This window comes from Lygodium microphyllum, chromosome 13 (assembly GCF_053477565.2).
Source record: "Lygodium microphyllum isolate KBCC chromosome 13, Lygodium_microphyllum_v1.1.10, whole genome shotgun sequence".
Taxonomy (NCBI): domain Eukaryota; kingdom Viridiplantae; phylum Streptophyta; class Polypodiopsida; order Schizaeales; family Lygodiaceae; genus Lygodium; species Lygodium microphyllum.
In genome coordinates, this window is record NC_141147.1 from 12,341,339 (window position 1) to 12,367,098 (window position 25,760).

The window sequence follows — 25,760 nt, forward strand, 5'->3', positions numbered from 1 at the left end:
CGAAGCACCACACTCTCGTAACTAACTCCTTTTTTAATATAAAATTTGATTGAAAAAGATTTCTTGAATGAGGAGAGAGAAAGAATCTGAGTATATCTTTGTAAATAATATAAAAAATGCAAAACGAGATTGCAAAAGTAGAGAGAGAATAGGATTATTTTACTATTCTTCCTCCTCTTTTCCTTGTTTTAAGGAGGAGAGAGAGAAGGGCTAAAGGACCCATTTGTAAGTTCATTTTTTTCCTAATACAATATTTAAGGAGTCATATCTTGTCATCGAGTATTTGAATATCAAAAGACAAAAATAAATAATTAGAAAATTCAGAGTAGAGAGTCACAAATTTGCATGAGTGGAAACTCAAAGATCACAATCATAGAGAACTAAAGTAACAAATGCAACCACTAGCCAAACCACCTCATACTTGACCACCAAAGTGCTCACAAAACGAAAACTTAAATAGATATCAAACAATCATCACAACATACTGACCTAAACCATCTTGCTACACCTCTGAAACTTGAAGAGAGACACGTATGTCTCACTTGGGCTTTCCAAGCAACCCTGCATATTCATATGAGAGCAGGATCATTCAAATGTGACATCTAACCCCATCCAGAAAGTGGAGAGCAGAAGAACTGTGTTGGTGAGCTGCAAGAACGTTGCTCCAAGCCTTATCCTAAGCTAACAGTAGGTTCATATTAGAAGAGAGGCTTGTAGATGGAGACACTTCCTCTGGAAAGCCCTTGATTACACAAGGAAGATTGATAATTTATCATGGCCAGGCAGACATTTACAACTGACAAGCCTTCACAAATCCCAATGAGCATATGCCTTTATTTCAGACCCAATCTACAAGTCTTTACATGATAAAGCAGATGTTTTAAGGTGACAGACCTTCCCACATCTCAATCAACAGACGACTTAAATGCAGAACCAATCTTCAAGTCTAAATATATTTGATACACAATACTTGGTGACCTAAAGCATGTACATTGTTGGCAGGGTGTCTTGTCTCGGCATCTCAAACCATAGAAGAGAATTGCAGAAGAAAGTGTAGTATAACAGACCAAACCAATCACAGAAGAGGCTCAGTAGGAGCCTCTCCTCAGGACAGATCATCAATGCCAACCCTGTTCAAAACTTGTAAGGAATCATTATGTGAATGTGTAAAGCCTATTCTTCGCTCCTCTTCAACAGTTGATTTAGACCTGTAGGCTAAAACCCATGCTCTGCGCCAACTGCTGGAGCTGTGGTTTGCACCTGAGCCATGTAATGTCCGCTCATGATGAACAGTTACATCCCCTCGATTGATTTCAACTGGATTTTCAACATCTGTTTCACATAATTGTGCTGCTAGAGTGTGAGACTTATCCCTATCTCCATGAAGAGGTCCATGATGCCTTAGTTGTTTCTCTAAATGAGAGCCCGCAACAAACCGCAAACATCCATTCTCAATGGTCGAATCGTCAAGTGCAAGCCAAAATGAAGCTGTTCGTGTATCCTTCGTAAACGGCCAATATGCCAAGTCTTGGTGCCTGTCAATGGCAAAAACGAACATATTTAGAGCCACTCTCCAGACTGAATCCTGCAAGTAGATGGAAGTAGATCATCAGCATAGCAACGAAAACTAAAAATGGAAGCTTGAATATTTAATAGTTGGACGACAAACAACCGCACGTTGTGGGTTAGGCAAATGTGACTTTAGATCTGCTAATTCAACTCACATAAAGCTCAACAGTCCCTTTTTCTTGGACTGCTTGGTTGTTTGATGTCAGGGGGCATCCGTATCTTGGTTGCATTCTACAAGGACCTTCTCTGCTGTTAGTGTCGGCTGGAAGCAACAGCTGGCTTCTCTGCAGCCCAATTCACTTCAAATTCAATGCCTACTCACTGATACAGACACTTTTTGATTCATTTAGACAGGGAAGTAAGCAATTTCAAGAAGCCCTAATGTCTGCAAAGGCTAGTGCACTTCCAATAAATGCAGGCCAAGCTGGCAGCCACATTATTTGATTGTCATAAAGAACCAGCCCAATTGCCAGCTTCATTGAACTACTCACACTGGTGCATATGCTACAATCTACCTTCAACCTCATGTCAGGAGCTCACCAGAAAAAACCTGTGCACCATGACAGCTCATGAATGGATCTATCTATGTGAAGTTATCCGTTGAGGATACATCAACCCTAGTAGACATTGGCAAGTACAAGCAGTCAATTGGCAGCCTCATCTACTTGTGTAACACCAGGCCAAATATCAGTTTTGTTGTTGGTGTTCTGAGTAGGTTCTCCAACAAATTGGAAAGCTAGGATGTGGATGCCGAGATACTTGAAGGGAAATCTTGACTATGGTATCACATACAGTTCCAGAAGTGCTCTTATGGGGAATTGTGACTCAAATTGGGCAGGTAACAATAATTCCGAGAAATGAGTTTTTAGATATTATTTCTCTTTAGGTTCAAGAATATTCTCTTGGATCAATAAGAAGCAACCAATTGAGGCAAAGTGATCAGATGGCAAAAATGTGCCCTTTGTGGATCTAGCCTTTGGGTTAGATAGAGTAGTTATGCTATAGTAGTAACTGGAGGCACAATGCATTGAGTTTCGAGGTGCCCAACTGTAAAGGAAATATTCCCTAGCCGACTAGGGAAGATTCATAATATGGTTGGACAGGCCGACTAAACTACCTTCCCGAGCTATAAAAGAAAGACACTCCTAAAGTCATCATCAATCTATCATTCACCCAATCAGAGTTCTTCCAGCTATCCTTAAGCTCTTTGCCTATCATCTGTTTGGATCACTATCTAAGCTTTGCAGTGGAAGTGCATGGGTAGAGAGAGCTTATCTTTGTATTAGTTCGTTTGAAATTAAAGTAGTTTTTGTTCTTCTCATATTTGTTGTGTATTCTCTACTCCTTGCTTAGATTATGTCCCATTGTGCCATGTAATTTCTCTAGCATATCTATAGGTGTAGCTATCTCCTTACACTCGGTCATGCCAAATACTCTTAAGATCTCCAATGCATACTTCTTTTGAGAGATGAAGATTTTGCTAAGCTCCTACTAGACTTTAATCCCCAAACAATAGTGCAACAAGCCCAAGTCTGTCATTTCAAACTCAGAGCTCAAAGCCTTTCAATCTAATGGATCATATTCATAGTCACCCATAATAAAAAAGTCATCCACATACAGGACAATCACTACAGACTTTTCACCATTCGCGTAAACATACAAGCTAGTATTTGAGGCACATCTTTTGAAATTCAAGCCTAAAAAGAATTTATCTATCTACCAGTATCATACTCTAGGGGCTTGTTTCATCCCATACAATGTCTTCTTCAGCTTACAAACTTTGTTCTTAAAATGGGGGGCCTCAAACCTCAATGGCTGAGTCACATACCCCTCCTCCTTGAGGTCTCCATTCAAGAAGGCTAATCTAACATCTATTTGGTGAACTGGCTACTTCTTAGGAGCAGTCACTACTAGTACTATGTGAATAGTAGTCATTCTAGTAGTTGGAGCAAATGATTCTTGAAAATCAAAGCCTTTCACTTCCGAAAATCCTTGTGTAACTAACCTGGCTTTGTACTTTTCTAAGTTGCCATCAGCCTTGTACTTTACCTTCCAGACCCAATTCATGCCAATAATCTTTCTGGCTGATCCACTAGCTCCCAAGTATCATTCTTCATTATACTATCATACTCAACTTTCATAGCTACTTTCATGCTAGATCGGAAAGTTCTTCTTCCAAGTCTGCTGGCTCCTTTATTTCTCTTATAATCTCAGCCATCAAGGCCATATTGACTATGTGAATGGAAGCCATTCTTTGCTCCTCTATTCTCACAAACCTCCTTGATCCATCTGTCTTTGCTCCTCTATTCTCACAAACCTCCTTGATCCATCTGTCTTTCTTGACTTGTGGTAGGCATAGGATTACCGAAAATCCTTGTGCAACTAACCTGGCTTTGTACTTTTCTAAGTTGCCATCAGCCTTGTACTTTACCTTCCAGACCCAATTCGTGCCAATAATCTTTCTGGCTGATCCACTAGCTCCCAGGTATCATTCTTCATTATACTATCATACTCAACTTTCATAGCTACTTTCATGCTAGATCGGAAAGTTCTTCTTCCAAGTCTGCTAGCTCCTTTATTTCTCTTATAATCTCAGCCATCAAGGCCATATTGACTATGTGAATGGAAGCCATTCTTTGCTCCTCTATTCTCACAAACCTCCTTGATCCATCTGTCTTTGCTCCTCTATTCTCACAAACCTCATTGATCCATCTGTCTTTTCTTGACTTGTGGTAGGCATAGGATTATTGCGATCATAGAGCTGCTTCACCCATCCCAACAATGGTTTTTCCAATAGCATGATTGCAAGTTGGTGAAATTTTTCATTATCATCCGAAGATAATGCTTCCTCCTCCTTAAGGGTAGGAATAACTCTTGGGATAAGTTCATAGTGGGCTACTTCTTCGTTGGATGATAAAGTGGAAGAACTTATATTATCCTCCTCCACTGTATGTGACTGCTCCTTGAATACCACATCACAGCTCACTATGATCTTCTTTGCCTCTTGGTCATACAATTTGTAAGCCTTTTGCTCATCACTATAACCCAAGAAGATACATTTTGTGCTTTTTAGATTTAACTTGTTTCTCTTATCCTTTGAAACATATGCATAACATTCACATCCAAAAGTTTTAAAATGTGAGACCGATGGTATCTTACCAGAATAGGCCTGATGAGGAGTTTTGCCCTTGAGAGCCTTCGTGTACACAAACTTCGATTGAAAATATAGACTATAGTATTAACATCTTCTGCCTAAAACAAGTTAGGTAATCCCTTGCCCTTAAGCATGCACCTTGCCATTTCCACAATAGTGTGATTTCGACATTTAACGCCATTTTGCTCAAGTGTATGAGGTGTTGTCAATTGACACTTAGTCCCTTTGCTCTTGCAAAAGTCTTCAAACTCCTTTGAGTTGAACTCACCACCACCATCTATTCTAAACTTCTTCACACTTTGCCATGTTTCATTCTTAACAAGTTTTAGCCATTCTTTAAACTTACCAAAAGCTTGAGCCTTATCATGAAGGAAGCACACCCACATCTTTCTACTATAGTCATCGATGATCAACATAAAATAAGAAGATCCTCCCAAGGCTTGTGTAGGCATTTTACTGTATAAGTCAACATGCACCAACTCTAGAGAAGCCTTCACTCTATTATTGCTTTCTGATGGAAATGTCTTTTTCTGTTGCTTCCCCATCATACAAGCTTCACATGGTTCCTTCATTTCAGTTACTGCAGGTAGGTGAGTAACCATACCTTGATTATAACACTACAAAACCAATGTGACCAAATTTTTCATGCCAAAGTTTACTTGTACCCACACCAGCGGTAGCTGTAAGAGCACTTAGCTCTTACAAATTGTTCCTTCTTTCTCTGTTGTCGACAACTTTGCCAACACTGTCAATAATTTGTGCACCTATCTTAGTGAACCTCACCTCATCGCCAAGATTAGTTATAGAAGCAATTGATAGTAGATTTCTCTTAATCTTTGGAACATACAATACATTTGAAGGATTTCTGAGCTCACCATTTGCAATAACAAAGGAAATAGCACATGTGGCTTCGACAACGCATTTTATATCATTCCCAACTGTCACAGTGATGGATTCTTGCACAGGCTTCATAGAACTATATAGACCTTTCTTATTGGTCATGTGACGGGAGGCGCCACTATTCAATACCCACGAGTCAATAGTACATATTTCTTGCGCTGAGAAACACACTTCCTCAATGGTGGCCATGAATAACTCCAACGCTGCTTCAACCGGATTGGCTGTCTCCTTCCCTTTAGTCTTCACGGTGCCATTCTTTTCATCTATATTCTTGACACGACAATCTAAAATTGCATGTCCTTTCTTCTTGCAGTAGAAGCACTCTCCTTAAAACTTTTTCTTACCACCCTTCTTCTTTTTGTCACCATTGGTAAAGGAACCACCTTTGCCTTTCGCATTGGCAGAAAATGCAACATCTCCACTGCTACTACCTTCTCGGGCTTCAAGCCACAACTCCTACTCCATTAATCATGCACAAAATTCCTCAAATGTCAAAGCTTGGAGTCTCATTTGAGTATTTAGAGCCGTCAATAATCCATCAAACTTTGGTGGACAAATCCAAAGACACCTCCGAGCTAGCTTCTCACTAGTCTTTTGTATCCTAGTGCCAATCATCTGGTTGCGCAGATTCTTGATCTGAGTGATGAATGCTTCAGTTGTCTCTTCTTCAGCAAACTTCTCTGCTACTAGTTGATCCTCCAAGTTCTGAATCCTTGTTTGATTTCGCCTTTTACACTGACTCCTCAGTACGTTCCAAGCCTCTCATGCCTTAGTTGCATGCTGAATTAAGATCAAAACACTGTCAAAAGAGCTTGTAACTAAGGCACACAATGCATCTACATTCCTTCGTTTCCAAGCTCATAGAAGATTTGCATTTGGAAAAATCATGACACTCGAATTTGATGGATCGCGGGCAGGTTGTGGTTCTCCCAGCACTGTCTCCACCAGAAGCTCATAAAAATCAAGGATAGTTGTAATTTTAAACTTCCACAATGTGTAGTTTGTACCATCTAACTTGCCTTCACTAAAGGCTGGTAGAAAATCCTTAGTGTTTGAATTGTCACTATAGCAACAGCACCATTTGATGCACCAACACCGCTACCTGATGCAGCAAACGACATTTCTCCTCTTCATTGTTGAAGCCCTTGCCTCTCACGTACTCTTCACATCTCAGAGCCCCATGGGCTCTAATACCATGTAGAAATTATACGGCGGACAAAATCTAAGCAACGAGTAGAAAACACACAACAAATATAAGAAGAATAAAAACTGCTTTAATTTCAAATGAACTAATATAAAGATGCCTCTATCCACCCATAAGCTTCTGATTGGGTGAAGGATATATTGATGATGGCTTTAGAAGAGTCTTCCTTTTATAACTCAAGAAGGTAGTCTGGTCAGCTTATCCGATCATGTTATGAACCTTCCCTAGTCTACTAGGCAATACTCCCTTTACCATGTGCCTCGAGTTGCTACCAACATAACTACTCTATCTAACCCAAAGGCCAGATTCACAAAGCTCACCTTTTTGCCATCCGGTTACTTAGAACTCATCTGACATACAAGTCACGATCCAACCAATGTCCATGCTCACATATGGCTTCTCCTCATAATGGGGACCTTATAACTTAAGAGCACCATGGATCATTGGTGGCACCTTACGAGGATGTGGAATTGAGTGTATCTAACATCTGCAGCCGTCAACTGGTCCAGTCTTTTAACTCAGCTAACAGTCAGACAGTGTGCAACAAAAGAGAAATACAAACACGGAGAGAAAAAGAGAAGAGAAGAAACAACAGGAAGAAAAGAGAAATCTACATTGAATTTGAAATGAATACTGAATACAATGGCAAACTAATCAATCCCTACACACAACCCAAATTGTCAATGAGGGCACAGGATCAAGCTAGAAAATGATGACAGCAATAGAGACAGTGACGAAGACAAGAGTGTGCAACTAGCAGTGCTTGCTGGTCTAAGGCCAAAGAAGATGTCGATCCAAGGGTGACAGAAAGAGTTCCAATGTTGATATGTGGACCGGTGATGAAGAAGCTCCTCACGATCTTAAGAATCCTCATTTGAAGCACTAGGGGCCAAGGATGTTAGCAAATATGTTAGTTCATGGATGAGTCTATACATGTGATTCATGAGGTTGGGCACCTTGATATTTAGGCATTTTGTTTAGCCTTTTCTTATGTGTTTTATGGCATTATAGGCCAGTCGGCCAGCATTTATTAATGTTGGCCAACCAGCCCATATTTATGGCTAATATTTGGCCTATTTATTGTCAATCTCTCCTCCTCCTCATTCATTCATCATCTGACAGGTTCTTGTGGAGAGAGAAGCCAATGCCAGTGCCTTCACAGCCAATGACTCACATTGGTTCTATAATGTCTCAATGTTGGTGATGGACAGCAGGAACTCAGCTTCAGAGTGTACTTAACAATAGAGAGAGTGTATGTGTGGTCACAACTCAACACGCTTGGTTGATTGGAAATACGAGGTACAAAGTACAAAGTACAGCCCTTAGACTTTAGGGTTGTGTGACTTAAAGTGTGTTTACACATAGATGTGTCTAATGTGCAGTAAGTGACCAAAATGTATAACATAAATACACAAATGAGGAATAATGTGACTGGGGGAGAAAACCACTCTTACAGAGAGTAAAAAGTGCCCCAGTGTCCTACGTGTGGATCACTGACACTCCTACGTAAGCATAGGCCTGAGTAAAATCCAACAAACCCCCCTAGAGTGATAAGGTATCAGCAAACAAGAATCATCCAACCACCAAAGAAAATCAAATTTAAAGCATTGCAAAATGCTTTAAATTTTTTGCGAGGAAGAGCTTTGGTGAAGATGTCTGCCACATTGTTGTTGATAGGATAGTAGACAAGGTTGATATTCCCTACATGTAGCCTCTCTCTGACAAAAGTGATATTATATCTCAATGTGTTTCATACGTGGATAAAACACTGAGTTCCGTGCCACTGCAATGGCACTTTGATTATCAATAAACAAAGGAGTAGGCTCCGTGATAGATACATCAAGATCAACCAACAAACATCTCAGCCATACACATTCAACTGTAGTAGTGAAAGTTGCCTTGTATTCAGCTTCACAAGATGATGTGACAATAGTGGATTGTTTCTTGCTAAGCCAAGAAATGCAAGAAGAGCCAAAAAAGAAACAATTTTCACTTGTAGAGTGACGAGAATCAAAATCTCCAATCCAATCGAAATCACTGTAAGCACATAGTTGTAGCGGTCCCCCCCTTGGCATAAAGCAATCCAAGAGTCCTAGTGCCCTACAAGTAACAAAAAACACACTTCACAACTTACCAATGTGATATGCATGGGCTATGCATGTATCTGCTCAAGGCTAAAATTACAAACGGAATGTATAGCCTTGTGTTGTATAAAGAAATGAGGCAACCAACTGCTGGAGCATATGTATGGATGTCAAATATATCAGTGTCATCATGCAAAGACAACTTAAGTCCAGTCTCCATCAGTGTACTTACTGGCTTGCAATCCTGAAAGCCAAATCTCTCAAGGAGTTTACCAATATATCTTGACTATGACAATCCAATGCCTCTAGTATCATGAATAAATTGAATGCCCAAATAGTAATGCAAAGACCCCATATCTAACATATCAAAATTTTGTTACAATTTTTTCTTGAATGCTAAAATTTGACTAACATGTGGCCCTTGTGAGTAGAAGATCATACACATAAAGATAAATGACTAGCAAGGATCCCCCCTCTTTGCATACGTAAAGAGTAGACTCTGATGGGCTGTTAATAAATCCTTGGCTGAGTAAGAAGGCATCAGTTTCAAACCATACAAAGCCTTCTTCAGCTTGCATACGAAGTGTTCAAATCCTTTAATTGCAAAATCCATGGGCTCCTGAACATACACTTATTCTTGAAGTTCACCGTGTAAAAATGCCGTTTTAATGTCAAGTTGGTGCACAATCCAACAATGCAACCATGCACATGATAGTGGTCATACGAGATGTAGGAGCAAATGTCTCCTCATAATCAATGCCCTTCTTTTGCGCATAGCCTTTTGCCACAAGCTTGGCCTTGTACTTATCAATGAATCCATCCACTTTTCATTTCAGCTAATAGACCCATTTAGTACCAATGGATTTCTTTCCAACACGCAATGTAACTATATCCCATGTTTGATTCTTCATTATAGAATCATATTCAGCTTGTATTGCTGCCATCCAATGCACATTGTTGTACATCCTCAAAAGAATCAAGCTCGTCATCATCAAGTGTGTGTGCTGCCATAACAAACTCCATTGTATTAGCATGATCATAAATAATCAAACATGGGATTAGCAAGACAGCCTTTGAGTACGACCAGCAAGAGGAGCATCCAAATGACTGTCTTGTAGATTCTACAAGTACCATCTACGTATATGTGTAGCCTCCTGATGATGTACATGCTCTTGATGAACCTCATGTTCAACATCTTGCTGAATATTCAGATCAGGCATAGGCTGAATTTTTACATTATTTAATGGAGCAACTGGCTAAACACTTTGTTCATTTAATAAAGCTCCGACTATATCATCAAAAGAAATAGGTAGCAACCCTTCAAACACATCTTTTGCAGCCTGATATGTGTCATAACTAGCTAGAGATAATTCTGATGTTTCATCAAAAATCACGTCTCTACTAACAAAAACTTTCTTAGAAACAAGATCGTACAATCTACACCCTTTTCTTTCACTATTGCACCCCACAAATATCCACTTGATAGTCTTATTGTCCAACTTTTTTTCCCAATACTTCAGCAATATGAGCATATGCAAGACACCCAAAAGTATGAAAGTGACCAACTAAAAGTTTACACTTGGTCCAAGCCTCAAAAGGCATTATATTTTTCAATGCCTTAGTAAGGCACCTATTCAAAATGTGGCAAGCACACACAACTATTTTTATCCAAAATCCATGTGGCAATTTTTTAGCTTTCAGTATACATGTGGCCATCTCCATGAGTGACTGATTCTTCTTTTCTGCAACCCCATTCTACTATGGAGTATATACAGTAGTATATTGATGTGCAATGCCTTTTGCTTCAAAAAATTATTCAGCAAGGAATACATGTTCCCCCCCCAGTCCAAATAGAGTCTTAATCTAATAGCCAAATTGATTTTCCACAAGTGCAGTAAAAGCCAAAAATGCATCATACACTTCTGACTTTTGAATTAATAAATAAACCCAACAAAAACGTGTAAAGTCATCAATGAAGGTGACAAAGTAATAACATCCACCCAATGACTTTGTCTGCATGGATCCACATACATCTAAATGCACAATCTGCAAAACCCGGCTGTAGCTTTAAAGGCAACATCACAAGGAAAAGAAAACTGATGCAATTTTTCCAAAATGCATCCCTCACAAATGTGCTTAGGAGGTCACTTCAAGAGAGGTAAGCCTTTCAACATCTGAGTATGCTGCATAAGCATCAAACTGTCATAATTCACATGCCCTATATAAGCATGCCATAACTCTACCTGAGACATAGCAAGAGTAAGAGTAGATGTCAAATAAACTAATTGATCAACCGAGTGAGCATCTAACTCATAAAGTCCATGAAATAATGTGCCAATGAGTACCAAAGTCAAAAATTCCATCAAAAGTGACTTGTATTCCACATTTTACTAAAGAAAAAATGGACGGCAAATTCTTCTTTATCCCTAGCATATATAAAGCATCCAGCAAATGAAGAGTAGAGCCATCAATTGCTTTCAAAACAATCTCTTCAACACCTCTAACAAGATAAGATGCATTGTTGGTACATTGCACTAATTTGTCAACAGGAGCTGCAACAACACAACAGAAGTAAACAAATCCCTGCGGGATGTAATGTGCTTAGAAGCACCACTATCAAAGAACCAAGTGCTAGCATCCTCTATAGAGTTGAATGCTCCATCTTTCCAAGAAGAATCGTAACTACAAATATAAAAACCGTAGTCACGGTCAATGACAAAGGACGCAAACTCTATACCAACAACAATAGAAGGTGCATTTGAAATTGCCATCCTAGACTCTTTTTTCTCCTTAGCAGAGCGTTTCTTGCATTCTGTGATATGATGACCTAGCTTTTTACAATAATGGCACTTGCTCTTCTTGGCTCATGTACCCCACTGCTTCTTGTTGTTCTATGGAGTTCCAGAACATCCAAAACTCTGCAGAGCATTCTTGGACTAATTGTCCTTCCCTTTCTCTCTTGCCATAAAAGTTTGTTCAGAAGCTACAACATCCACCCCACTATTCTTTCTTGTTTGCTCTTCTTACAACAATAAGCTAACCAACTCAAGAAAAGTAAGTGGTTGCGTGAAAACCCACATTGTAAGATTCAATGCGGTACGAAAGGCCAAATAAAACGGCAAAGAGTTCAAAGTCATAGAGATCATTTGAGCATCAAAATAATACTCATCTACATTCATCAACTGCTCGCGTAAGTCCTAAATTTTATTAAGGTGATCTTGCATAGCATCATCTTATTTCATCTTCACATTTTCAAGTTCCTTCAAAAAAGAAATACAAATATCATTTTTTCCAGCAAATATATGCTCGAGTGTAAGCCATGCTACTCGTGAAGTAGCAACAGAATGGATATGTGGGATTATAGACCGCTAAACTACCAATGCAATAAGTGACAATGCTTGGGCATCCCTAGTGTCCCAAGCCTTCTATGCAGCTATTCTTTGGGGTGATAGCTGAATGGCAGCTTGCCTTTGACCACGACCTCCTTGTGGAGGAGTTGCAGGAGCCAAATCACCAAGACGCACCTCTTTCCCATTGACATAATCCCAAAGATTTTTTGCAACAAGCACATTCTTCATCATGAAGGACCACAAAGAATAGTTGTTGCCATCAATCTATCCTCTTTTGATACATAAGTGAAGACATCACTCTATCCTTGATTTGCTATGATAAATGTCATACTTTCAAATGCAAAAGAGCAATAGCAAAAGCTGGCTTGAACTGGAAATCTGCAAATTTCCAGAAATTACAGCAAATGCCAAGCTATAATCAACCAAATCATGTCAACTTGACCACAATTGCCTCAATGTGCTGAAATTTTTCAGATTTTAGCAAGCAACACACTGTCCAATGCAATAAGAGTGCTCAGTAGCACTAAAAACACAAAAGCCCTAAAATTTAACCATCTGATGTGCAAGATTTCAGTCAATTAAAGACTAAAACCTCAATACATATACCAATGTCTGTCAAAAATACAAAAGCACCAAATTTGCTGACCCAAACACCTGCAAATTTCTGCAATTTGTGCAAAGCACTTACTGAAGCAGAAATTGACCTTTCCTTGCAAAAGCCCTTTGCTTTGGCTCTAATATTCTGAATAAAATTATAAAATATAGCAGGGCGGAGCTGTCGGAAACAGCTGGCAGAACAGCTGGTGGAGCTGTCCAAAACTGGCAGTCAGAGGTGCTACTGGTGAGCGAGGCTGGACAGCAGATTGCAGACAGCAGCAAACTGCAGAGTGGCAACAGGGCAGGCTGAGTTGCTGGTGTCACCATGCATAGGGCGGTGCAGCTACCTGGGCTAGCGAGCGGTGACCTGAGGTTGCTGCAAGTCACAAACCAGCTGGAGCTCAACTAGCGGGCACTGCAGACAGCTGCAAAGTGGCCAAGGTGGCTGAGCAGGCAGGCGGAGCTCGTGTTGAGCTGGTGCACAATAGGGCTGCAAAACTGGCAGACTAGCGGGCATGGCTGGTCACGAACCTGCTCTGATACCACTTGTTGGTGATGGATAGCAGCAACTCAGCTTGGGAGAGTGTGCTCAACAGTAGGGAGAGAGTGAGTGTGGTCACAGCTTGACAGGCTTGATTGATTGAAAATATGAGGTACAAAGTAAAAAGTACAACCCTTAGACTTTAGGGTTGTGTAAGTGACTTAAAGATTGTTCACACACAGATGAGTGTAATGTGCGGTAAGTGACCAAAATGTGTAACATAAATACATAGATGAGGAATAATGTGACTAGAGGGAAAACCTCTCTTATGGAGAATAAAAAGTGCCCTAGTGTCCTATGTGCAGATCACTAACACTCTTGTGTGAGCATAGGCGTGAGTGAAATCCAACACTCAAAGTCTTGGTATATGGATTCCATTTTCCGAGCATTCTGAGTTCTCTTATTTTGCAGTGTTCTTATGTTCTCTCTTTCCTTTCTCTTCTGTCTTGTGTTTAGCAGTTTATTTCAGCATATGTATATGCTTCCATTGCTGCATCCACTATCAGAGCATAGGATATAGGTTCCCACTGCTGTTTTTTCTGCTGATTACAGGTCTAATTTATCTCTTTTGATTAGGCAACCTATTGCTGCCTGATCTAGCTTGTCTCTCATCCACTGCAGTGCAAGGAGTTAGTAGCCTCACGCAAGAAGGAGAAGTAGAAGAAGCAGGATATAGCCTTCTCCAACGAGTCATCCTCCTCCTTCGACTCCAACTTTGATCCTCCGACTTCTCCAACGAGTCATCCTCTTCCTTAGACTCCGACCCCGATCCTCCAGATCGAGGAAAGGGCTTGGTAGCTCCTTCCTCTACTGCTTTCTAAGACAGGCGATGTCCTTCTATCTTCTTTTCTTATCCTCTCCAAATGGCTCCTCTGTGCACTTCTATAGATGATAACTTATAAGTTACATGGACCTGACTATCTTCCATGGAGTGCCATGATGAAAGCCTGGTTTGTGCAAAAGTGGATCTAATACATTGTATGTGGAGTCATTCCTCATCCTCAAAGTCGTTTTCCTCTTCTGAAAGATTTTAATGAGGAAAGCCATGAGGAAGTTGTGCTTACATGGGATTCGGATGATAACTGTGTCTATTTTAGTCTTCTTCAATGTATTTCTAAAGAAGTTCTACTGGCAATTACCTCTTGCAAGGCCTCTCCAAAAGTATGGTCAAAGCTTCAAATGTTATACGAGGCACCTTCCACCATGCATGTAGTGACCCTTCATGGCTAGCTTCAGTAGATGAAGTTTGAGTCTAAGGACACTATTCAATCATTTTTGCTCTGTGTTACAAGAGTACAGAACCAGCTTTGACACATGCAATCTACCCTTCCAGAGACACATCTCGTGGGAATAGTACTTTACAAGCTTCCCGAGGAATTTGATGGAGTGGCGAATGCTTTGTGGGCACAAACATCATCTACACATGTGAGCATCACACATTGTCCTCAATCCTACTTGAGCATGAGGCATCTTTGCATTTACAGAGGAGGCTTCCATCTCATTATGGAGGTTCTAATGAGGCCTTTACAGCTTCAGAGAGGGGTGACAGGAAGAAGAAATCAAAGGCCCGATGTTGTCGCTATGGTAAGAAGGGACATTTGTGGAAGGACTACGAGGAGTTAGCAACCTCACAGAAAGGAGAAGAAAAAGTAAGATGTGGACTTTTCTGATGAGTCATCCTCTTCCTCGGACTGTGACTCCAATTCTTTGACCACGGAAAATTCCAAGGCGCGGAAGGGATCTACTTTTTCAAATCGAGGGAAGGGCTTGACTGCCCCTTCCTCTGCTGCTTTCCAATCCAGGTGATATGGTCATCCCTCACAACTCTCCAGTGCTAGAGAGGAAATGTGAGAGGGTGATGAGATGGGGTAGCCAAGCCTCATCTATACAGGTATATAGGTGCACAGGTTCTAGAGAGGGACATCCCTTGAAGTCTAGCAAGTTCAAACTACTGAGCTAAATGACCTAAAACATACTTTTCAGCTGATTAGCATTCTTAAACAACCCCAAAACACACTTAATTAATGAAAAACTCTAAAAAGGGAAGAAGTCTGAGAGAGTTTCAATGGTCTCCCAAAAATCCTAATTCTTTGGGGCACCCTTTAACATCTATAAATAGACAGGCTGCCTCCATTCAGCCCCATCCTGTCTGTGCAAGTTTCTCACCCTTGAGTACAAATTTCAGCCATCAGTCCACACACACATAGCTGTCTAGTCCGAGCGACTACTGCACACTGCTACCCTAGGAAGACAAGGCATCCTTCCCAGGAACCTACTAGGCCTTCACAAGGCAATAATCAACTGCTTGTAGGAATTTTCTTCCTTTTTCTTTTTTTTTCCTTTCTGATTAAGGGGTTAGAACCCCTTTTTACATACCTTTGTAATTTTCATCTTGAGATAGATTCAGAACTTGCTCTTCTGTAATATTTGGACAGGCTTAGTAGCAGGGACTCCTAGGACCGCCGCCTAGCAGGTTAGCAGAACAAGGGCACTAGAACTGCCTTCTAAAACAGGTCTTTTAATGCCTGACAATGCCTAACATGAGGTAGACAACTACTCAAACCTCCCTCGGATAGACCTAACCTAAACCTGGGACTTCATGCCTTGATTGCCGGTCCCCAACAAGAAAAAATTCCCCTCAAGTACACAAACATATAAAAACAAGATACTTGTAAAATGGAAGAGATCACCTGGATTGGGCCACAAGAAGCTTCGGTGGAGCAAAGGCTCCCCCAAGTTCCGCTAAATTTGTCTAGCACAAGACTAAAACAAAAAACTATTAACCGCACCTGGACCTCTTCATCACCTAGCGGCAAAGCTGGCGACTACATCTACAACTTGTGTTTAGTGTCTTCTCTCCAAGCGACAACTCCTCATCAAGCGACAGCTGCCAGCCCTCTTTCACACCTATCTAGCTTGGGTTTGGTGCTTCCAGGTCCTCCCAACACCTGCATTTGCTGCATCTTCTCCATCCTACAATCCGACTAGTGGTCACTCTCCGACACTTTGCTCTACCCTTAAGTATCTGTACACTCTTACATTCATTTATAGTATTCATTCACTTCAGAGTTGTGTTCTTCTCTCCCTTCTTTTGTTTGTGTTTGAGTTTCTAAGTTTTAGTTTTGGGTTTTGCATTTAGGGTTTGAGTTTTGCTTTCTGTGTTTGTGTTTGTCTCTTTGTGTTTTTGTCATGGTCGTACACTGTGTTTCCTTAGTACAAACCCTAGCAGTTTTCTTCACATGGTATCAGAGCCGGTGCTCTTGTGAAGAGTATCCTCTTGATATTGTGAAGAGCTTGGTTTTGCACGAGGCACACAATACGACTCGTAACCGAATCACAATGTCACAGACACCTTCTCTAGTTTCTATGATATTCTATCAGGCTTCTCCATCACTGGAGACCCTAAGACAGCATTATGGACTCAGTGAGGAGGACGACACTCCACCTTCACCGTCACCTTTTTTTTCTACTCCTATTCCAGATTTCACACATATTACAGAGGAGGATTTTAAGGAGTACTATCGTAACAAGTATGTTGATGTTTACACTCCTCCTACCGGTTTTACTACCACATTCGAACCAGTTGGTGAGGCTAGCCAAGTGTAATCCACTCGCCCATCCTACCCACATTACACTTTTTCCCATTATCCATCACCTAGCACTACCACTCCTGTTGCTACGGCCAAAAATGCCTTCACAGAGAAGACTCATTTTAACAAGTCGAATTTTACCACTTGGTCAAATTTGATGCAACAAGTGCTTGAGTCTCAAGGTCTTTGGAACCTTGTTGTTGGTCTAGAGCCTATGTTAGACCCTCGACTAGATCACCCTGACTACATCCGTCAATGGAGAGCCCGCAATGCCACAACCGATGTTGAGCTGATGCAGGGATTGCTTTCTGAGTTTCACTCTCAGTTATAGCACTTCTCGATCGCGTCAGAGTGTTGGAGTCACCTTCTCAACCACTATGCGGCCAGAGATTGCACTCAGCACATAAATCTCGACTTTGAGCTTCAAGAGTTTTGTATTAAGGAAGGGGATGATCTAAAAGTCAAGTTGGCTAAATATAAGCGGTTCCTCGCCGAGTTTGCCACTACTAGCTCTCCGAAGTCAGGTTGCATTCTTTTTTAATAAATTGCCTGAAAAATACTTCAATTTCATCCAGCACATCATCTCACAACCTAGAGTGCCGACCTTCTATGAGTTTAAGTGTCACTTCTTATGTTATGCGAGGCTATACGATCAAGTTCACAAGAAACCCTCATCATAGCCTTATCCAGAGTAGAGGGGGTTGGTTGCCTCTTCTTCGGGAGGAAAAACTAACAGTGGCAAGAACTCACAAGATGCGAAGGCTAGCCAATCCAAGGATGACATCTCTTCCTCACATGGAACCAAAGAATCAAGACCTATCTGGCAGTAACTCCCTAAGAAAAATCAGTTTTACACACACTACCAGAGATCCGACCATGTAGACAAGGAGTGTCGCTCTAAGGCCCAAGGTCTCCCAGCTAAAAAGCCTCAACAGACCGTTGCGACTACACAATCCAGTGAGGCTACGCCTCGCGCTTCTACTTTATCTACTCCCTCAACACCAGTCGTTGCTGCTGGACATGTGGCATGCGAACAACCTCAGAAGACAATCTCTTTCACTACCCTTGAGGGATTGTCTGATTGGTCTGCAAGTTCCAATCCCATTGCACTTCATGCATCCATCTCACCTCCCTCTCCACCTCATCAGGCGTTTCATTAGTAGAGATCTGCTAATTGGGCGTACGCGATGGTGACCACACTCTTAGACTAGCATGTCTCTAGGTTCCTTAGGATACCCTCAGTCAATCTAGCATCCATTTTTTTGTACTCTTAGAGTTGGGCCCATAGGATTCCTTGTCCTTAGCTTTTCCATTCTTATATCTTCCATTGCATTTACTCACACACATACACATTCATTGCATTGTACTTTCAATTAGCTTTTTCTTTCTGTTATGTTTTGCTTTGGAACATCTCACTATTGACCTCTGTGCTTGCAGATTCTTATCTCTTTTGCAAGGTTTTATGTTTTCAATCAGGCTAACTTGCAAGTTTGCTTTGGTCCTTCCTGGGCTGAAGATGTGGGATATGCACCATTCTTATCATGGTTTCCTCATTCTAGGAGTGTTTGCTCTTCTTCCAGCATGGAGGCTTCCCCTTCCAAGACGGATCATGCAACATCTCTCTTGATACTATCATGGTGGTAACTTCTACCTTGCTCTTCCAACAGGATGATTCATCCTTTTCATCATCATCTTCTTCCATTCATCATGGTTCTCAACACTACACGACAACTAACATTAGGCTCCTCTTCCTCCTTTGGCATCTACATCCAAGTTGAGAGGGGTTCCTACCCTTCTTGGTATTCTACAAGTTTCAACACTTTGTCTTCAACATCAACTCCCCCCCTCCCCCTTTTGTACCTTTCCCCTTTGCATTGCATGATTTCATCATCTTTGTACTAGGGCGCTTGGGCAAGTGAACAATTTCCCTACAAGGAACACTGTCCAAGTGGCACCTGCTACATAAGCATTCTTCAGCATGTAGCATACTTTGTATCTCATTGTGCAGAGCACCACTTGAGTAGATACTAAGCTATTTCCACCAGCGGCTATTGTCCCCACACCACCATATTCCATCACATGGATACCTCATCACCTTTTTTTCCCTCATCATTGATACTCTCAAGTGGATGGGTAAGCTTGTACTATTTTGTAATGTATTGGGTATACCCTCCCTACTCTAGTCTTCTGGGTCACTGTTACTTAATCGGCTGCATCCCATTAAATTTAACTCTTGCTTTTTTTTAAAAAAAGTTCAATGTGGTTCCATCCGCCTTTGTAGGGCTTAGTAGGCCATTGGGTAGTCGACATGCACCCTTTGTTTGATGCCCTGTCCTCTCTGGGGTGACTACTTGGACTCCCTTGGTAAGATAATCATCGCCTCTGTAGTCTTGGTGGGCCACTGGGCAACCGACATACACCCTTTGTCCGATGCCATGGACGCTTTGGGATGAAACGCCTTGGGGAAGGTAAAAATCAAAGTGGTTGGCCTAACCTTTCGGTTCAGTTTTAGGCATAAGAGGGGGTGTTGAGCTAAATGAGCTAAAACACGCTTTTCAGCTGATTAGCATTCTTAAACAGCCCCAAAACACACTTGATTAATGAAAAACCCTAAAAAGGGGAGCGGTCCAAAAGAGTTTCAGTGGTCCCCCAAAAACCCTAATTCCTTGGGGCACCCTTCAACATCTACAAATAGACAAGTTGCCCCCATTAAGCCCCATCCCGTCTGTGCAGGTTTCTCACCCTTGAGTACAGATTTCAGCCATCAATCCACACACACGTGGCTGTCCAATCCGAGCGACTGCTGCCACACCTTCCCTCTGCTGCGTTTGCACCTCTAGTGTGTAGGCGACAACTGGCAGCCCATCTCCCTCATCAGGCGACCTCCTCCTGTTGCGTTTGAACCTCTTCATCACCTAGTGGCAGCTGGCGATTGCATCTACAGCTTGTGTTTGGTGTGTTCTCTCCAGGCAACAACTTCTCCTCATTAGGCAACATCTGCCAGCCCTCTTCCACACCTATCTAGCTTGCGTTTTGTGCTCCAGGTCCTCCTGACACCTACATTTCCTGCATCTTCTCCATCCTACACTCCGACTGGTGGTCACAAACTTGGGATCCATCTTCAGTGGACATCACTCTCTGACACGTTGCTCTGCCCTTGAGTATCTGTACACTCTAACATTCATTTACAGTATTCATTCACTACTTCAAAGTTGTGTTCTTCTCTCCCTTCTTTTGTTTGTGTTTGAGTTTCTAAGTTTGAGTTTTTCTTTCAATCTGTGTCTGTCTCTTTGTGTTTCTATCGTGGTCGTACATGTTACAACTCTATAGAAACAGAATTTGTATTCTTTTTCATTAATTTGTCTATATAATGATTTATTAAATTTATTTCCTTTGCACTAATTAGATATAAAGAAAAGTGCATTGGAGCTGGCCATTGATGAGTGGTCAGAGGTTATGGTGGACCCACGCGGTGGGTTAGAGAAAAGATAGTTCACACTTCCACCTATATGACCCGATTGGGCGCCTGTGACTAGAACTCACGCATATCAGGGTTAGACTCGCACACGGAAAGGATTGATGCCTTGAAGTGTGGGCTAGATCCACTAGAACAGACAGTTACAATCAACAAGATGGCATGATCATGAAATGCTTGTATAATGTGCATGTGTGGGCTGAAAGCTTGAAATGCACATTTCTTTGCATAGGAAAGTCACATGAAGATTCGGATATCATTTTTGCGATGTACACGGAAAAAGCTTTCATATAACACCCATATTGGGGGGGTCCCTAAATTTTAGGAGATCCCTAAATTTTAGGAGGTCCCTAAAATTTAGGAGCCTCGAATTAGCCTAAAAATGCTAGTCCTAAAAAATAGGGATGTCATTCTAAAAATAGTAAGTTCTGTACTCTGACTGTGCTTACTAAATTTGGTTGTTTCTATTCTTGACAGTATTCAACCCAAAAAGGAAGGCCATAGAGAAGAGACAAGTGTCAAGACACTTGTCACACAAGTTTCCAAGTGTCCCACCACTTGTCACATCTCATGACATGTGGCTGGACACTTGTCTTGTGCTACTCCACTTTCCCCTTTTGTACTAGCTCTCCCCTCTCCTATAAATAAGAGTTCGTTTTTCTTCATTGATCATCATTTTTCTTTGCTGTAAACTCATGTACAGCACCCACAGATAGCCAGAAACTGGCCCCATCCATCCCCATCATCATCCCCCACTTCTTCATTATCAAATTCCTCCATATTCCCTCTTCTATCACCGCTGTTTACAGGACAGCAAGCCTATAAATTCATCACAACACCTCCTTCTCGAGCTTTTTCTTCCATTTTAGCTACAAGAAGCAAGCCCTATCCATGTACTGCTGATCAACGATGGAGAAAGGCTGAATTTCCCTTTTTCTTCTCTCATACTGTAAAGAAATCAGTTCTTATCATTGCATAATAGATAATGCATGTCTGTTTGTACATCTTTGCAAGATCTTGTGAGAGTGAGAATTACTTCTTCTCACTCTCAGGTTAATTGTAACTGAGCTCTTCCCTAAGGGACTTGGGTTGAGCAGAAATGCATTCCTTCGGGGGAGGTTGCCCATCTTCAACCCTCAATCTTGTCTCCATTACTTTTACATTTTCATGGCTGTAATTTTGTGAGTAATTTTCATTTTCAGCTTTAAGTGTTCATTCTCTTTTATATTAAATCTTGAAAACAAGCGAATATCATAATTGTTAAGCATACTACGTTGTTCGGGGCGTTTACAGTGGTATCAGAGCTTTGGCTCGGTCCTCACCCCCAACACTGGTAGTGCTTACAACTATAAGTTTGTTTGTTTTCAGCCCTTGCATTGAGTGCTTGAGCATATTTTTTTCTTTAGTCTCAATGGATCAATCGAGTGCTATCCTTCAAGCCATTCAAAGTCTTAGAGAGGAGAATCAGCAAATTCGTGAGCAACTTCTCAAACTAGAAAAAGTTGAGAATCCCAAAGAATTCAAGGAAAGAAGCCCATCTACTTCAAGGAGACAAAGCCATACCAATGAAAGGAGCCGATCAAGAAGTTCAACTACTTCTAAGAGGCAGTCCCATTCTACTTCAAGACAAAGAAAGAGATTGTGTCGAAGCTCATCCTCTTCTTCAAAGTCATCTGGCGCCTATTCTGATGGATCCTCTTCTAGTAATGAAGAGTCACACCCTTCTCGTGGAAGACCTCATCATCGTCAAAGGCGTCGACATTCTTCACCCTCGTCTCCATCTTCATCCCCATCAAGCACTTCATCATCTTCAACCTCAATATCCGAGCATGGACGAAGGCATAAGAAGAAGAAGAAGACTAAGTCACTATCTCAACTTGAAAAGAAGATCAAGTTCAGTATGTATGATGGTTCCCGAAATCCTGATCTTCTTCTGAAGTTTATTCGTCAATTTCAAATTTTGTATGGTCGTGACAAGTATAAAGAAAAAGAAAAGATTAAGTTTGCAGCTTTACATTTAACCGACTTAGCCCATACTTGGTGGACGGGGTTGGAATATGATCATGCTGCCCCAAAATCATGGCGGTCCTTTGTACAAAGCCAATTTCTTCCTGTTCATTTCAAAAGAGATGTAAAAATGGAATGGGATCGGCTTTGGCAAAAGAAAAATGAGTCACTTGGTGACTATACCAAGAGATTTTGGGAGCTACTTTTGAAGGTCCAACATTTCAAGAAGATCAGCAGTTCGGAAAAGCTTAGGAAGTTTCAAGGAGGTTTGCATTTTAAACTTCGTACTGCTCTTAATCATTATCATTGTTCTAGTCTCAGGGAACTCATTGACCATGCTGAGACATGGGAAATGGAGCACAATGGCAACAAATCATTCCAAAAGAATGATAAGAAGAGAGTAGCTGATGATGAGGAGTATTCAGCCCCAAATGAAGGACAAAAACAGTGGCAAAAGCAGCCACCATCAAATCAAAAGAAGATGAAGCCCTATGCACCTCCTAATGCTCCTCAATTTCGCTCCAATCTATACCCACAAGCAAAGCAATTTTCCGAAGAAGAAAAGCAACGCTTCATGAAAGAAGGGAAGTGCTTTAAATGTGGACAAACAGGCCACATAGCGAAGCAATGTCCAAACAAGGGACAAAGCAAGGTTTCTGACAACAAGCCTAAGTCGCCAGTGAAAATCAATGCTATCAGTGATGTAGTTGCAAACACAACTCACACTCCAGAGACGCGCAAATTATTAAAAGCTTGGGGACAATTGCAAGGTAAGCAAGCACTATTCTTGATAGATCTTGGGGCGAATGAAAATATTATTTCCTTGCAATTAGCTAAAGAGCTTGGATTAAAGAATGAAGAGATGGACACTCTGGCAGAAGTTCGCCAAGCTTTAAATGCTGATGAAGGTGACACAGTGAAGACTGTGATACCCTACATTGGCAAGCTCAAGTTTCAAATTCAAGGCTACAGTGACGAAGATACCTTCTGTATCGGAGACCTCGATGGTTGCGATGTGATTCTTGGCATGCCCTGGAATCATAGAGTAGATTCAACCATCTTCTCTCAGAAAAAGAAGGTAGAACTCACCAACAAAGGCAAAAAGTACGAGATCCAAGCTAGAGTTTTTGGAGACACCATACCTATGGTAAGCCATATGCAAGTCTCTAGAGCAATTAAGAATTGTGTTCAATGTTGTCTGCTTTATGTCACTGATGTAAAAGATAATATGAATGCTGAAAACCAAGAGCAACTTCAACTCTTGGAAAAGTATAAAGATTGTTTTTTGGAAGATCTTCCTTATCAACTTCCCCCAGAAAGGCCAGAAGACCATCATATTGATATTATCCCGGGTAGTTCTCCTCCTAATATAGCACCATACCGTGTGAGCCGTCCTCAACAAGAAGAAATCAAAAAGCAAGTCGAAGACCTACTCAACCATGGGCTAATTAGGCCAAGTAGCTCACCATTTTGTTCACCGGTTCTTCTTGTTCAAAAGAAAGATGGCACATTCAGGATGTGCATTGATTATCGAGCCCTCAACAAAATCACTGTGAAGAATCGGTTTCCTACTCCCAGAATTGACGACATTTTGGATCGTCTAGGAGGCTCAAAGGTTTTCAGCCGCATTGATCTAAAGAGTGGTTATCATCAAATTAGGGTAATACCACAAGATGTACACAAAACTGCTTTCCGCACTTCATACGGTCTTTATGAATTCTTGGTGGTTCCTTTCGGATTAACCAATGCACCAGCCACCTTTAATCGAATGATGGAGCGCATCTTTAGAGAGCATCGACAATATGTCGGTACTTTCTTTGATGATATTCTTATCTTTAGCAAGAATGAAGAGGAGCATCATCAACACTTGGAAATTGTTCTACAATTACTACAACAAAATCAACTCTTGGTAAATGGTAAAAAGAGTGAGTTTTTTATGCATAAAATAAATTACCTTGGGCATGTCATCTCTTCTGAAGGGATTCAGATGGATCCTGAAAAGATCAGGATAATCCAAGAATGGCCTCATCTTCGTGATGTACATGAGGTGCGATCGTTTCTTGGCTTATGTTCTTATTACCGCAGCTTCATCAAGCATTTTGCACATATGGCTTCTCCACTTCATGACCTTACAAAGAAGAAGATCTCTTTCCAATGGAAGGAAAAAGAGAAGGCAGCCTTCACAAGGCTGAAAACAGCTCTTACTTCTGGACCTGTTCTTATCATTCCAGATCTGGTAAAACCATTTGTGGTGGAAGCAGATGCTTGTGGTGATTGTATTGGTGCAGTGCTAAATCAAGAAGGCCATGCCGTAGCCTTTGAAAGCCGCCGTCTAAATGATGTGGAGAAAAGGTATGACATTTATGAAAAGGAGCTCTTAGCAGTGGTTCATGCTTTAAAGATATGGAAACATTATCTTTTAGGCAATGAATTCCTTATTAAAACCGATCATCAAAGCTTGAAGTATTTCAAGACTCAAAAGCATTTGCAGGAGAAATATGCAAGATGGGAAAATTTCTTGTCTATGTTTCATTTTCAAATTATGTACACTCCAGGGAAACAAAATGTAGTTGCTGATGCACTTTCTAGAGTGCCTCGCATTGCAACTATTACAGTGGCTCATCATGAAGATTTTCAAACGATGAAGAATACTTATGATGAAGATACTGATTTTGCAGCAGTTTGGTCAAATTTACAGCAAGGAGGTTCTCATCCAGATTATTCCATCAAAGACGGTTACCTTCTCATGAACAATCGCCTTTGTGTCACTCTTCCTGTTCGACAAAAGGTGCTTAAAGAAAGTCATGAACCCCCTTATGCAGGGCATAGAGGGAGGGCAGCCACTCTAAGTGCAATTGAGCGCTACTTTTATTGGCCAACATTACGAAAAGATACACATAACTTCATCGAGGCTTGTCTGGTATGCAAAAAATCCAAATATGATAGGCAAAAGATTCCAGGATTGTTGCAACCTCTTCCAGTGCCCAAAGATCCATGGGAATCTATCACAATGGATTTCATCTCAGGTATTCCAAGAACACCTCAAGGTCATGATATGATTTGGGTCATAATTGATAGATTCAGCAAACAATCACATTTTATTCCATGTCATAAAACATTGAAATCCGCACAAGCTGCAAGACTTTTCATTCAACATATCTTCAGATTACATGGTATGCCTTCTGAGATCATTTCAGATAGAGACTCCAAATTCACAAGTAACTTTTGGCGTGCTTTATTTGAGAATTTGGGAACCACTTTAAAGTTCTCCTCAGCTTTTCATCCTCAA

The 25,760-nt window shown here is 41.1% G+C and overlaps 1 protein-coding gene across 1 annotated transcript in view; it reads right to left on the bottom strand.

Annotated features, from left to right (window-relative positions):
• Positions 1 to 693: 693 nt before the first annotated feature.
• LOC148026346 (uncharacterized) overlaps positions 694 to 25,760 on the bottom strand; it is a 49,125-nt gene continuing 24,058 nt past the window's right edge. The window contains exon 4 of the mRNA XM_087690433.1: positions 694 to 1,535. Coding sequence (XP_087546559.1) covers positions 1,106 to 1,535 — 430 coding nt within the window. The 3' untranslated portion in view covers positions 694 to 1,105. The remainder of the gene's footprint in view (positions 1,536 to 25,760) is intronic.